The sequence below is a fragment of the Eupeodes corollae genome, chromosome 3, assembly GCF_945859685.1.
Source record: "Eupeodes corollae chromosome 3, idEupCoro1.1, whole genome shotgun sequence".
NCBI lineage: Eukaryota > Metazoa > Arthropoda > Insecta > Diptera > Syrphidae > Eupeodes > Eupeodes corollae.
In genome coordinates this window covers 111555069-111570685 of record NC_079149.1, presented here as the reverse complement: position 1 = coordinate 111570685, position 15617 = coordinate 111555069, and the positions used below count along the sequence as shown (strand labels likewise).

General features: G+C 31.6%; 1 protein-coding gene across 1 annotated transcript in view; it reads right to left on the bottom strand.

The window, feature by feature from the left end:
- LOC129951310 (serine-rich adhesin for platelets) overlaps positions 1–15617 on the bottom strand; it is a 194464-nt gene that overhangs the window by 18224 nt on the left and 160623 nt on the right. Inside the window, exons 10-11 of the mRNA XM_056063403.1 lie at positions 14052–14154; positions 3391–3569 (exon numbers count right to left, since the gene is read on the bottom strand). Of these exons, the coding sequence (XP_055919378.1) occupies positions 3391–3569; positions 14052–14154 (282 nt within the window). The remainder of the gene's footprint in view (positions 1–3390; positions 3570–14051; positions 14155–15617) is intronic.

Here is a 15617-nt window from a genome sequence, read left to right as displayed (position 1 = left end):
TGGTCCTAAAGCGATGGGTGGTAGTATAAGACCCAAAGGGTAGAATCAATAGGCAGTAAGGGAAGGTATTATGCGATAATCTTCAACCCCAAATTTTATTTATTTATACCAAAAAGTTTCATTTCCTCTCGAGTCGAAAGTTTAGATTTAATTTCCGACCAAAAGCGACCATTAAATGAATTCAAAAAGAGAAAGATATAAAAACAAAAAACAGAAACTACAAATACTTTATTGAAAAAGCCAACTTTAAATGTCAGATAATTGAAAAACATACAACACAGTTATCCCCCATTTTTCCCTTTGGTTTTAATGTCCCTTAACTTCTAACTCCCGTCAGAGTAGAAAGTATGTATATCTAGTATAATAACACAGTCGTCGTTATTGTCGTCTTCGTTGTCGCCGTCTTAATTGCAAGTTGCGTCGAAAGGATTCGGATTTTGTCCCGCCACCACGCAAGACGCAAAGCACATAAGAATCACTTTATCTTTTGGTTTATTCTTAAGGCTCGTTGTTATACATATATAGGTATTTGTATGTACATAAAGTCATTTCAGTTTCCACCCTCACTTGAAGTTTCATCCTTTTAAGATCTTCCTTCCTTGATCCTGTTTCTTTTAATAGTTTTAGATAATGCACAGCAGCAGCAGTGGCCATGGCCATGCCAGGCCAGCACAAGACAGGACAGGCTATGCTTCAGCTTCAGTACAGTAATAGAGCGGCAAATGAAAACGATACGCCAGCCCAGTTAGTTGCTTAATCGCTTATTATTTTTAATAGGTTATCTTTCCTTATGGAAAAGTTTACCCTCTCGTCTTGGTCTTCGGCGTCGTAGTTGGTCGTTGGTCGATGGCATCGTCGTCATCCTCGTCGTCGGTTGGTCGAAGTTATTCGGTTCATAGTTCAGAAAATTAAACTAGATTATATTTCGTTCCAGTGTATGTGTTGGTCCTTTCAGGCTATGACTGCGGTTGAAAATAAAATTAAGGAAGACCATCCAGACGTGAATGCCAAAGAAGGTCAGGAAGGACAAAACCGCATTAAAACATTTCTCTGAACTTTAAATCATAAAAATGTTATTATTATGTTCATAAAATATTAACCCGATATACGAATAGAAGGACATGATATGCCTACACAAGATGTAATGTTTTATTCCTTTATAGCTTTACTATACATTGCTGGTGGCAAAGATTTCGAGTCGTAAAAAGAAACTAAATGTTTCGGTTAAAATGTTGTTAGTTTAGTAAAATTTAATGCGTATTCGTAAGTAGGTACTTATTTAGTTTGAAAATTAATCATAAATATATGTTTGTATAGTACAAATATATTTTGAAATAACTCATCTATTTTGTAAAATGGGAATCATTATTTTTGGTCCTCTGGGCAGTTTTGTGGTTGATGGGTTTTTGAAACCATTTTGTTATGAATTATTGTATTATTATATATAAGAAAATGATTAATTTTCTCGCATATTTGGGGTTTTCTGATTAAACTAAGGCAACAATTAGAAGCGGTAGAAATAAAATATTGTATGAAATTCCTTATTAATGGCACGTCTAAAATCTTTGAATACTTCGTTCGTTTATGTTAATTCCTGCGCTTAAAGAAGTTTATTTGTCATTTTTACAAAACAAAGGAAAGTTTGTTGACAGTTCATAAAATAGACGGTCTTTAACAGTTGTTTCTAAATGTTTGACAGTTGGCAGTATTGTTGAAGCTACATCTTTCAATCTAGCTGTCATGTAGTTTAATTGGTCTGTTTCTTGAATATATGAATAAAACTTTCAAAAACACGTTGATAGTCATATTTTTTCAAAATTAATTTTCTGGTTGGACAACATACAGCGCACTTAAAACATTTTACGGTCACAATTATTGTTGCTATCTACCGAGGGGAGTTGAGTTGACAAAAAAATGTCGCCTTATTATGTAACACAGTATTTCCAAAGTGTTCAATCACAAGGATTGGCTACTCGAAAACCACAACTTGGAGAACTTTGTATCGCAAACTGACCCCTTTTAATTCTACCGACCGAGGTACTGCAGATAACAGACTATAGACAAGGATGTTCGTTAGGCTAATTGCCTCTGCAGCTGCTGGTCGTAAGTTTCATCATCAATCATCTTAAGACGAATGAATACTTCACAAATAAAATTTGGGCCGATACAAATCTACATGGCGTCCTTGAGATTGACCTTGGTTAAGCCATTACCATCATTGTAGAGCGCTAACCATAGGTACCTGGATTTGATTATGTCTGTCAACGAGACGTGACTAGTCTCGGTCTCGTCTCGTGGAACCTAGAGGAGACGATACGTCTTTTAAAGCTTCCAAGTCGAGACTCAGTTATACGAGACCGACACCGTACGAGACTGAAATTTGTGGCATCGGGGTATATGAAAGAGAGTTAATGCTACATTATAAATCTTCATGAGCGATTGTAGAGACTATAAACTCTTTGTGTGGAAGTTATGTACACTGCCCACAGAGGTGATGCGATTTGGCCTTATAAGACTTTTTCTTATGGTGTGAGTCACATGTCTCTATGAATCAGCCAAAAATCACAGCAGTTTTCAAAGCTAACATAACCAAAACCAAACTCCACTTCATTAACGACTTAGGGTTAAAATTTAAGAATTTTTTTTCCAAAAGTAATTAGTTGAAATTTTTGCCTTCAATACATTTATATCCGATAGTACGAATTTAAAATTAACTATTGAAACAAAAGTTAATTGAAACAATTAGGCTACTTGTTTGGCGTTTGTTTATGTTAATTAAAAAAAAGAAAAATCTACAAAACATTAATTCACGTTTTTGTTACAGAAGAACATTTATCAAACTATTCATAAAATGTTCAATTTCAAATTAACAAAAAAATAAAAACAAAATCACCAGCAGTTTATTTATTTAGAGTTTTTGTTGAAAAATTGACCCCAATCAAAATTCAAACAAATTTAAATGGCTTTCGACAATCATCAGTTTTTATTAACATTTTGTTAAAACCCTCAACAAAATAAATAACAAAAGCTACATGTTCAACAAATTAAAAGGGAAGTAATAAAATAAACAACCCTAAACAAAAAGCTGCTAACTTTTCCATTAAGTGTACATACTCGTATAACATATACACTCACGCCTATTTTCCTCCCTTTTTTTAACTTTTCCACCCAATTCTTTGTACCTACTCGTTTAACTTTGAGAGAGTGCAAACATTTTTTTTCTTTCTGTTTCTTAAATGCCATAAATTGAAATAATCCCATGAGACAAATAATAAAATGAAAATAAAAAACACACAGCAGTAAAGTAAAACCTAACAAAAACATATATTCACATATTTAAAAAAAAAATAAAAGAATAAAAAAAACATAAAAATGCAACGAAAGACTTACCACAACCGCAACAATAAAAATTGCTGCTGCCAAAACACCAGCCGCAATATATGCGTTATGCAGCTCAATTGGGCTTTTCAGGACAACAGATCCGAAGGCTTTATCGTTGAAATTTCGGGCGCTCGTATCGTCTACCATAAATTCACTCGAGCTAACAACTGTCTCCACAACAAATTCATCTGAAATATAAAAATGAAACATATTATATAGGAGGTTTAGAGTATCATCAGAAAATGAATAAAAGTAAAAAACAAGAAAAAATAAATAAATTTAATAAACAAGTAGAAATAGTATAGAACAGCGGTGGCGGCGGCGGTCAAAGTATATTGCTTTAGATTGCAGAATATATGTAGGATAAGTCCTAAAAAATTCACGTTTATTATTCCATGATACAGAAATATAAAGTTGATTGGACGAATACGAGCTTTTTTATAGGTATGAATGTCTCTTAAATCAAAATCCAAACACATTTTCTCTTCAATTAGTTTTTAATCCTACATATATTGGTAGATTTTAAATTAAGAATTAAGCTATTGAGACAGATCAATTATTCTATTCGCTTGAACATAGAGAGATACAATTTTAAGATACGTTATTTGTACATTGGAAACAAAAAATAAAAGTGACAATTTTGATTCAACATTATTTTATGATGATAACGAAAACGACAAAAAAGACATTAAATTCTCTATGTTCTTATTATTATAAATTATTTGAATTAAAAAAAAAATGTCTCAGCCTTAATGTCTCATTATTTAATAATTTTTCACACAACTTTTTGCTTAGTGGAATGTTAAGAAATAATTTAATTAAAAGATTTTATTTTTAAATTTAAGATACGTTCATTCGATGGATGATGTTCTTTGTAAGCATTTATTTTTTGTAAAAGAACTTTTTATAAAAATGGTACCAAATTTCAAGGTCATACGTTTTTGTAGTAAAAATTAGTGCGATTTTCATTACTATGCTTTTTTTATTTATAAAAAAATCTCATTTAATTTGTATCTAAATTTATTTCGATTTTGTGAGAGCTTTTAATGTAAGAAATAAAACTTAATTTGAGTGTATAGCTTTATTTTTAAAGAGATATTAATCTAGGGACTTTGAATCGTTACGAAATTTCAAATGTAATGACTCAAATGACATTTCACCGCGAACACTATAACAAGGTCCAATGGAAAGTTCAACATTACAGAAATTGAAGATATTAAAAATTATGTTTCTTATCCCGAGTCATGATGGTTAGTGCGTTGCACCGTCATGCAAGAGGTCTTGGGTTTGTTTGCCTGTATGTTCTATTTTTTTTTTTGAGGAATTGACAAATCCTCCAGAAATAATTCTTGTCAAAAAAGTGGTTTCTCAAATAAGCCGTTCGGATTCGGCTTAAAAATGTAGGTCCCCTCTATCACTGAACACAGTACTTGCACACAAGAATGGTGCAAAGCCCTTAATCAGAAGGCCCTAGTTCTTAACGGTCTATTGCGCAATCTAATTTTTTTCTTATCTAAAATTCGATTCTAAAAATGATTGATTCCTAATTTTGGTGCACTCAATTTTGATTTTAAAAAGTCTAAATGACTTGGTTTTAAAATCTTTTATTTATTCTTTTTCTTATTTTTTTAAAAGTAAGCTTCATTTTTTCCCTTAAATATTTGTTAATCTAAACTTTTTTTTTTTAGTTGTAACTATGTTTTTGGTGTAAGGAACTTATAAGGTTAACATTGCACCCTCATGCAATTATTTTTTTTAATTGGTGTAAATCGCAGATATCTCCAACGGTTAGTCACTAAGTAACATAAAATGTTTGATGTAATAAAACGCGTTACTTATTGGGCATACCCTTATTTTATTTCTTTACAATTTTATATGAAAGAAAGAGGCTGTAATGGAACCCACACTGATAACTTCCTATCCCATCTGTCGATTTGATTTGAGAGGCATCAAGAACCGAAATCAATTTTTACCAAATTTGCGTACTATTTTTTGTAGTTTTTATTTTTTTATTGAAAAACGAACTGTTGGATTGGAATCGAAAACAATATTTTCTGTGAAATAAAAAAAGTTCGAAGACATCAATTCCATTTTTCTCATGGTGATGCACTGTCATGCGATTATTTTAACATCCTGCTTTAAATAATAGTGCAGATCTCACACGTCAACACTAGAGGCACTATCTTTCAAAAGTCTGTCCAATTACTAGCAAGTGCTGATAGAGCTTTTGTGAGTATTGATGCAGAGGTGACAAAATTGGGTTTAAAAAGTAAGTAAGTAAGGTTAATGAGGGCAAAATAAAGTACATGCTGTCGTCAAGAAAGGACATATAACACCGACGTCTTGGTCAAACGTCACCATCGACAGACGTGACTTTGAGGTAGTCAAGGACTTCGTCTACCTAGGCTCCGCTGTAAATGCAGAAAGAAACACCAGCGCTAAGATCAAACGCAGAATAACTCTTGCTAACCGCTGTTTCTTTGGGCTAAGAAAGCAAGTTAGTAGCAAAGCCCTCTCTCGATTGACCAAAGTGTCGCTATATAAGACCCTTATCATCCCCGTCCTGCTATACGGTGCAGTAGCATGGACTATGACAAAAGCGGATGAAAGCACCTTGGGTCGTTTCGAGAGAAAAGTTTTTCGTGTGATCTACGGTCCCGTATGCATCGAAGGGGAGTGGAGGCGAAGATGGAACGACGAGCTGTTCGAGCTATACAGCGACGTAGACTAAACCAGAAGGGTAAAAGTCCAACGAATAAGATGGCTGGGTCACGTAGAGCGCATGGAAACCAATGCTCCGCCTCGGAAAGTCTTCGAATCCACACCAATAGGACAGCGCAGTAGAGGAAGACCGCGGATCAGGTGGCGCGCTCAAGTAGAAAGTACACTCATCCAACTTGGAGCTCGAAACTGGAGACATCTAGCTTGGGAACGAGCTCGATGGAGAAGTTTGTTGGGTGAAGCCCTAGTTCACAACGGACTGTAGCGCCACCCTAAGTAAGTAAGTTAGAAACTATTTCTTATAAGATAAATTAGTGCATAGCCATAGTCTCAAATTTTTGAGAAGATATTTGATTCGAAGTTCAATTTTTACCATCTTTAAGTAGTGTTTACTTAAGGTTTATATTTTTTATAAGTTAAAACTATCAGTTTGATTTTTCTCTTGATTTTACCAGATGTTGAAAACGTTGTTTTTCGTTGAAAAAAATTGTTTTGGAGATGAAATCATTTTTTATTCGTAAAATTTTCGAAGTGACACATTTTTTATTTTTTTTTTGATTTATAAAAATAAACCTTAATTGGATTTTTTTTGCAAAAATATGCTATAATTTATAATATTAAATTTTATTCACGTCTCTTGCGTCATTGGTTCGTGAGATATTTAGTGTTAACCAAAATGTTCACCATGTTTTTAAACTGCTATGGTAAAAAAGCACACTCAATTTTTTTGAGAACCTTTTCTGCATCTTTCTGTATTACAAAATTTATTTGAAGTCAATATCTCTTAAGCTATGGACGACGAAAAAAAACGTCGCGAACGTACGTCTTTTATTTCGACTCTAGGGACATTGAAACGTCGAGAAATGTCAAAATTTTCAATTCGACAAAGAGGATCCATTACACTTACTATCTATTGGAAGTTGTGGAAGTTAAAAAGACATACCTAGAGCTTTTCAGTTTTCTTAAAATAAAAAAAAAATACATTCTAGACTTCGTTTCTTTGTTTTAAAATATTTTTGTCTTGTACAGTTCAAGTTTCGTTTCGTTAATTGTTTTCCAAGTTTAAAATTATATAATTAATTTAAGTATGTAACTAGTATTTAAAAATAATTGTTTTATATGATTTTCCAATCATCAAGAAAGTTGCCATATTTTATATATATATTAGATTCAAAATAGAGTCTTTTGTGAGCTAAAATGTTATTTGGTTTCGGTTTTTTGCTCTAATGCTTTTTTGATAGTATCATCTCGTCTTGGTTAAACGAGATGAAACCAAAATGAGACCGAGATGAGATCGATACTTTTCTCGCATTGAAGAGTTGTTCATCCTTTATTACTGAATATGCCTTTTGTCTATAAGAATTATGTAATCAGATTTTGCCAAGCTACGCAAGTTCAGAAAATTTTGAATTTAGCCAAGATATTTTTTTATCAAAAATCTTGTACTCATTTTCAAAAATTTGAGATAAATCAACGTTCTTTTGAATAGGATGCGAAATTTTAACTGTGAATCTTGAAGTCAGTGCAGTGAGATATTTTTTGTCAAAATTTCAGGAATCGACAAAATATTTTTTAAGAATTAAATTAAATACTTTAAAACGCATAGAATTTAAGGATTTAATATTTTGGGAATTGGAGAAGTGGAAACTTAAGAAATGTAATTAAATCCGTGGAGTTTACCTTCTAAAATATTGGTAAATTTTTTCTCGTAAACTTGACATTTCTGGATGAGAAAAATGATTTTAAAAAATTTAAACAAACCTATTGACAATGAAAGATCTTTAAAAATGAACACTGAAAATTCTCCAATATTTTGTCTTGTTAAATTTTAATTTACTACTGCATTTTAAATTAATGAATTTTTGGATAAAAGTCACATACAAAAAACAGTATCTTAAGTCAAATAACAACTTGAATATAAAGTTATTTCAAATTCAAAAATTAAAGAACACAAAATAACAACAATTAAAATAAAATTTTTTATGAAGTATTCGTGTTGGTATAACTACTTCTGTAAAATATTTCATGATTAAATGTGTTTTAGTATTTTTTGATGGAACACTTAAGAAAACAAGTAATGTGTACTTAGGTTGGTTTTAATTCCACTTTTCTTATTATCTTCAAGATGAACTCGTAAAAATGTTAATTCAACTTATGTATAAACACAAAATACATACTACATATATTTTTGCCTAAAAATATGAGAGAGTAAAACACTCATTTAATGTCCTTACTGATGAAGATGACGAAAACAAGAATATACTATGCTCCCTAAGTGTTGAATGGAAGGTAAGTATATTTCTGTAGGTTTATATACCTACTATAGTAAAAAAGATGAGTTGTAAAAAACTTTTTGAATTTAGGATTATAAAAACAAGATATATGTGAGTTACGTCAAAATGGCTACATAATCCGCGCTCTAACATAGTAGATTAAACTTTTCTAGGTCCTGGTACTTATACCTATACAATTTATGTCCTCATCCCATTTGTACATAGGTTTATATTTCTCATCAACAGCGACACGGTACGTTGCGGTACAACTGGCCGAGCCTTGGTGGTATGATGTGGTAAGCAAGGAGCAACACTAGCCTTATACTGACATCCCCAACCAAAGCACTATATGTGCACTGCGCGCTGATAAAGTGTATAATTATGATGGTGGCAGATGAAAGATAAACAACAGTATTATAGCGAGTGTTATTACTCGTCCTTGTCGGTTGTCGGAGTATTCTGACTTTTGCCAAGGATGTTGGTGGCAATACCAACTATATACCTCTTATGTGTATGAAGTTTCGTCATATGAGTGGATTTTATGATGTGGTGGCGGGCGTTGGGCTGTAGTAGCCTGGCCATGTGTTTCCATGTCCATGTCCATCTAGTCGACACAATAAATTACTTAAACAAAGAGAAAAATATCGAGATAGCTGATGGGCTTTTGTGATGCAGCATATGGACGTTACGTAGTACCTAGTACGTGCAAAATGTACCACGAGATACGATACGAGTTGTATACCTAAATACTTAGGTAAAAACACTTTTTGACGCAAAACCATTTTGATTATTGCGATGAAATTTTGCCATCAAAATTGTTTCTATTTCTAGTCAGAGATGTGAGATATGATGAGAGTGGTAAAAGGAAGTAGAAGTAGAGTGCCGGAATAAAACACCACAATATTGTGTTTGAAGCACAATAATCCGACGAGAAACATTAATTTAACTAAAACATAAAATGGTCGTAAATGTTGAGATGCGGAAGGGATATGTTGGAAACATTTACGTTGCGAAAGAACTTATGGGCGTTTTGACTTTGCCATTAAAAGATGGTAGCCTTAATGCATAGAGTTTTCAGACTTTTTCAAGAATATAAACTACCTATTGTTTCTTTTATATTTTTCCTCTCTAAAGCATTTAAGTATTTTTAAACTTATCGTCTCGTTCGTTAAAAATTCAAATAAAATATAGTGTGGGTGAAGGGAGCGTTACGAAACACCGCCACGCCGCTCTGAATTACGCCAAACATAAAATAAAAATGTCGGGATTAACATTATTTTTATTAGTACTAAAATTGGTTACCAAATGTAAAGTATTTAAGGAGTTAGTTCGGAAAAACTTAAGTTAATTTTAGAACTCCGTTTCCAAAACATTTTTGAGAATGTTTTGTTTTACAAACATTTGTGTTTAACTTTTGATTTTCAAAAAGATTTTTTCGGAAAAACATAGTTTTTGAAGCTATATTTTAAAATATTTATTTTTGCTAGTGATTCTGTTTTTTTCAATAAAAATTAATTTTGTTCCCTATGTTTTAGTAATGTATTTTTCTACTAGAGACAATTCCTTCCTTTACCAGTTTGGTCTGTTTTTTTTTGTATGTTTTATTTTATTGTAAAATGTTTTTTTTAATTACTAACAAATATAACAATAAACTGAATTTCTTTATATTTTTTTCTTTTCAAAAAACTCTTTACATTGGCGCTTGCCAGCCGATAGCTCACTTTAATCGGCGAAATTGACTGATCTTGTCTATAGTTTTTTAGAAACAAATATTTTTTCTCTAAGGTTTTTATATAGTAGTTGATTTTGAAACTTAAAATTATTTTGAAGAAAAATATAGCCAAAAATCATAATCAAACCATCCCCCTAAAACACGTCCCTTGGAAATCATAAGTAACGCCACACAACTGACAGCGCCGTATTAAAATTAAAGTTTATATTTGCAAGAAACTTCGTTCTCGTTAATTCTCATTCAAATGTGTCATGTGTATCATGACAAATAAAATGGATGCAGTACTTTTGATTTAATATTTAACCTGCGGGATTTTGTGATTCGGGACTTAATTATATGGGATTTCATAAAATGGAATTTTGGTAATTTTTTTTTAATTTCTTGTATTCGTTTGAAAGGCCTATGCATAATATGACATCGTTAAAATGTCTGCCGTCACTTCTCAGGGTGGAGTTCATTTAAAATATCTATTTTTTATTAATCTGGGGCAAAAATTAAACTAATTTTATGAATTATGGGGGGTTTTCTTTGGCATGTGGCTTCCGAAGGTGGGTAGTTAACATCGCAATTATGGACCTTCAGAATAAATCCACACTTAAAGGTGATTTTTCTGAATAAATTTCAAACTTTTGGATAACATGGGGCTTTAAATTTGTTTGATGACGTTCCCTACATAACAAAATGGTGCGCATCTTTGAAAATTATTTGTCGAAGAAAATTATAGTCAATTTCCAAAAGCTCCTCAGATCATTGAGAAAGCAAACATCCTTAAACATGAACATCTTGCTTAGGTACTGCATTTCGCCAATGATCGGGTTTATCAACACAGGATAAATGATTTACAAACCAATTTGACAAATGAATACATCCAAAAATATGGCCGCTATCATATGTCAAATATCGCAAGTTGCTATTGATATATCCGTTATAGGCAGTTCCCTATTATGTTCAAATAATAACTATTTTTCCTCCCTTAAGCTTTCGTTCTTAAGTTATTCTAAGAATATCTCCGAACAGACTAATATAAAACTCACGAAAATGTAGCTAAAGGTTCTCGTCCGCAATTGAATATGCATGAAGCAAGGGATTATCACCAAAATCTAATAAATATTCAGTTATAATAGAATACAAAAAAAAAAAGAAAAAACACTTCATTAATTTATTATATGCAAAGTGTATTCACGGTTAACTTTATTTTTTATTGATAAATCGTTTTTTTTGAACACGTGTGTGTGTGTGATTTTTTGTAAATGTATAAATGGAAAAAGTGGGAAAAAACTACGCAAGTTTTTTTCATTTATTACAATTTTTAATGATTTTTTTTTGCTCTGGATTCTGGGATGTAAAGTAAAGTGGTAAATGAATATGCAATGTTTAAATGAAGCACCAGATCACATTTTTAAGTTTTCTCCTCTTTTTACATTATTTTGTTGGATTTGTATATTTTTGCATCATTCGTGTTACGATGCGATATGTGATGTGGAAATTTGATTCTGCAATACGTTAAAATGTAGGAATTTTGTTGGATTCTTTTTTTGTGCTGTGTTAAATTTTATTTTATAAGGGTTTAAATTTTTTTTTAAGTCCATACTTGAATCGTATCTATACAGTAAATACTTTGTTCACATATTTATTTTTTTGGGTTTTTGTGGAATCAGAAATTATTTTATCTGATGATTGAATGGGTGTAATTTTTTTATAAAATTTTATTTTTTCATATTTAAATATTTTATCACACCTGACTAGGCATGTCAATGATTTTGAGCAAAAGTTTTGTATTCTTTTTTTTGAAGTTGTTCAAATCGATTTGTTTTATCAAACATTTGTTTTTTTTTTATAAAAACCGCATTTTTTAAGGTAAGTAATATGTGTTTTGTATTGTAATGAAAGGTGCAGATATTGATTTTGTTTTTGGGTCCTAATTTGAGTTTCCATTCTATTAAAGGTAATTAATAATATTTGGTTCGAATGCAAAAAGTACACGTTGCTTGCACCTCATTAAAAAAAAGATGAACTAAATATGAATCATCTGCTATTTGTACCTTTAATTTGAGAATTAAAGTTAAGAAATACTTTTGTTTAAAATGAAAGGTTATTATTTGTTAGTCCTTAAAGAAAAATATTTCAAAACTGTTTCAAAGTTCTTAAAGAAATTTAAATTTTGTAAGCATATCTGTAAATTGTTTCGCATGTTCAATGAAAATAAAGTTGAAAACTAGTGAAAAAGCAAACAAGCATATAAAAGGAAATACCAAAGTCGTTAGGACTAGGTTGGGAAGCAGTTTTTCAACAATTGTTAAACTGGTAAAACAATGTTACTTGTTAGACAAGTAAGTAATGTGAATAAATAAAACATGTTTGATTCTTTTGCCCATAGTTGTGGGTAAAACTTAGGTTTATCGCAAACTTATTGAGCTTTATATTTAGTCTTCCAGAGACGAAATTATATGTTATTTTGCGTATAGACTAATGCTTTTAAAGTTTAGTGAGCACTAAAACTCATATCAGCCAATAGCCACCTACTTCGTATCTTCGATAATTGGTTCATTGAAATGCATTAAAATGATGCAGATTTTCATCAAAAAATCATGTTCAGCGGATGAGTTAAATTTTTATTTTAAAAGCTACGTTAATATGTGGAATTTTCAAATTGAGAGCTTAGAAAATTTAAGAATGATAAAAATAAAATAAAAATACAACATTTTATTCGGAACTCCCTTGCTATTCAATTGTAAGTTTGAAGAAAATAGGACCATCCATTTCGTCTGCAGCCGGAAGTAAAAAGATCGCATTTTTTTTAAAAACCTTTTAACTCTTCTACATACATATTTATCAACTCTATGAAAACCAATTACATATATCAAAATTGAGAGAAAGGCTTCATTTCAATTTTCTAACGAATGTTTGTGTATTTACAAAGTTCTTTTTGATCAACAGCCATGATGAATCCTGTTGTAAGAAGCCACAAAGAGAAATCAACAAACCTGAAATCATAATCTAAGTTCTTGTAATATTCATTCTTTTATTTTCTCCCTTTGCCTATTCTTTGACCTACTCCTTTATGTCAGGAAAGAGACCTACGAAATACGTTTATTGTCACAACCTCAACTTTGGTTTATTGTTGTTATTGATTTTTAATTCAAATCTTTTTAAATAAATCTTGAATACAAAATAACTTGGATATGATCAACTCAGTTATAAAATGTAAATACAAAACAAATTTGAAAATGAACCATTGTTGTGAATATTTTTGTATTCGGATGCAACCACAATTTTTTTTCTCAAAGCCAAGTGAAAGAGTAAATTCTTATGATGTCATTTTCTTTATTTTTTTATTTTATTAAGATGTTTAAAGGCAAATCTGGGGTGATGCAAAAAGCTTTTGGATTAATCAAACATTCAAAAGCAAGTATTTTATATTTTATTTAAAGTAAGAACTGGTTTAAATAGGATGTTACTCCCTCTTAATATTTTCAAAACTCACATACAATTTCGTACACCAAAGAACTTAAACCATACAAAGGTTAAAAAGCCAGCATGGTGTATATACATACAATTTTTCTTCACTAATTGCCCAGATATAATTATTTCTTTCTTTTTCTTTTTGATATTTAAAGTTGCATACTGAGTTTATTTAAAAATTTGCTTAAACCAGCAGTTCTTAAAATGAGAAAAAAGCTAAAATTCTTTCATCCTAAACAAGTACCTCTATTCCACGTTCGTTTTTCTTTTAAGTTTTGTGAAGTATTTTTAGTCAGAAGTGGAAAATGTATCCTTAAACACTAAATGACCTCTTTTGTTGAAGAGTTCAACAATTTTTTTTTGTTTATGCTGCCTTCGGCCATACGGCAGGCCAGGCGGTTCTCTCGCCTATAATATGCTCGCTCAGTTCAACTCAGACACAACCATCATGATTGTGTGCATATACCAACATTTCAACATACCTTCACACATTGTCCCAGTATATCCGGGCCGGCAGGCACAGTAGAATGAATCTCCGCTGGACCAGCAAGTCCCTCCATGAGTACAAGGATTAACATTGCACTGCTGCAAAAGGAATAAAAAGAAAGAAAATATAAAATAAGACTAAGTGAATACCAATTTACAATTCACTACATAACTAGTTAGTTTAAACCTCAAACCAATCCCATGGAGTAAAAGTCAATAAAGAACCGCATCATGCTAGCCATACACACAACACACATTTCATCATCATCCCTTTATAGCCTTCCACACATACAGTATTGGGATCGTACAGAGTAAAGGTTTACGCATATACACATTTTGAATAAAAGCGTAGGTTTTTCCGAATGCACACAGAAGTACGGGTATTGTTCAGTTAATAAACAAAACAAAAAAGAAAATATTTAAAAAATACTCAGAAAATATTCCACATACGCCACAGTACCCATTCGAGTATATGTTTTTTTCTTCTTATTTCTGTATGGCTTACATTGCTGACTTGGTGCTTGGTGCTTGTTGTTTGTTGAAACTACTTTATACCAAGAGAACAACACTGAAAACGCGACGAGGCCAAGGAACTACAACTGGTGGCTGATGGCTCTCGTTTTCTCGATGTTGGAATTCATACACACTTATTTGCATGAATTTTATTGTTGAGCAAATCATAATTCAAGCAGAAACTGAATTGGTGGAGGTAAAAACTCGAATCGAATAACAGGTGCATGTGCTAACCAGAAGTAATGATATTGCCAGAAGAAAATTAAAGGTGGAAATGATGATGGAGATAGTCTAGTTGGTGTTGTACTACTATGGGGTTGTGGTGCTGATGCTGGTTTGGTTGGTGTTCTTCGGTGTTGTTGATTTTGTTAAATTTTCATTTTCTTTAAAGGCAATATATAGTTTTTAAAAAAAATGTTTATATTTTTTAAATCATAGAATTCTTACGAAAATTTATGACAAGACATTTTATAGATAGGACATAGATTTTTGTATCTCTTTCTTAAGTACTAAATAGAAAGATTCTGTTCCAAAACCAAATAATTGAAAATAGATGTTTTCAAAGTTTGACAATTGATCATCATCTATCAAACTGGCCATCATTTCATTACCTTTATGTGTTTTGCATGGATAATGGGTTTTGTTTAATCGAAGTATGTGTTTTGTACAAGAAACGTTCCTTAATTTCAATGTCACCAAAAACGTTTTACCGAAAGTCTATTGACGAGAGTGATAGATAATTTTGAGTTCCCTTGTTTAGTTAATGATCACCTAATAACTCGACAAAACTCTAGGTCTGCTGACAACATCTCTGTTGTTTCCAACAGTCTGCAGTATGATTTCATATAGTTGATTTTGCGTCATTTACAAAAACTCTACCTTTTTTACCACAAGATGACATTTAATTGAGTCTGTAAAAAATTGAACTGACTCAAGAACTAAGGATCATGAACAGTCATAAACAATGAAAGATTTTCGCATAGAATGTGTCTGAGCGCAATTGAGAACTCATCCTAATTCATGTACCAAATGCCTGGAAAATGGAAACA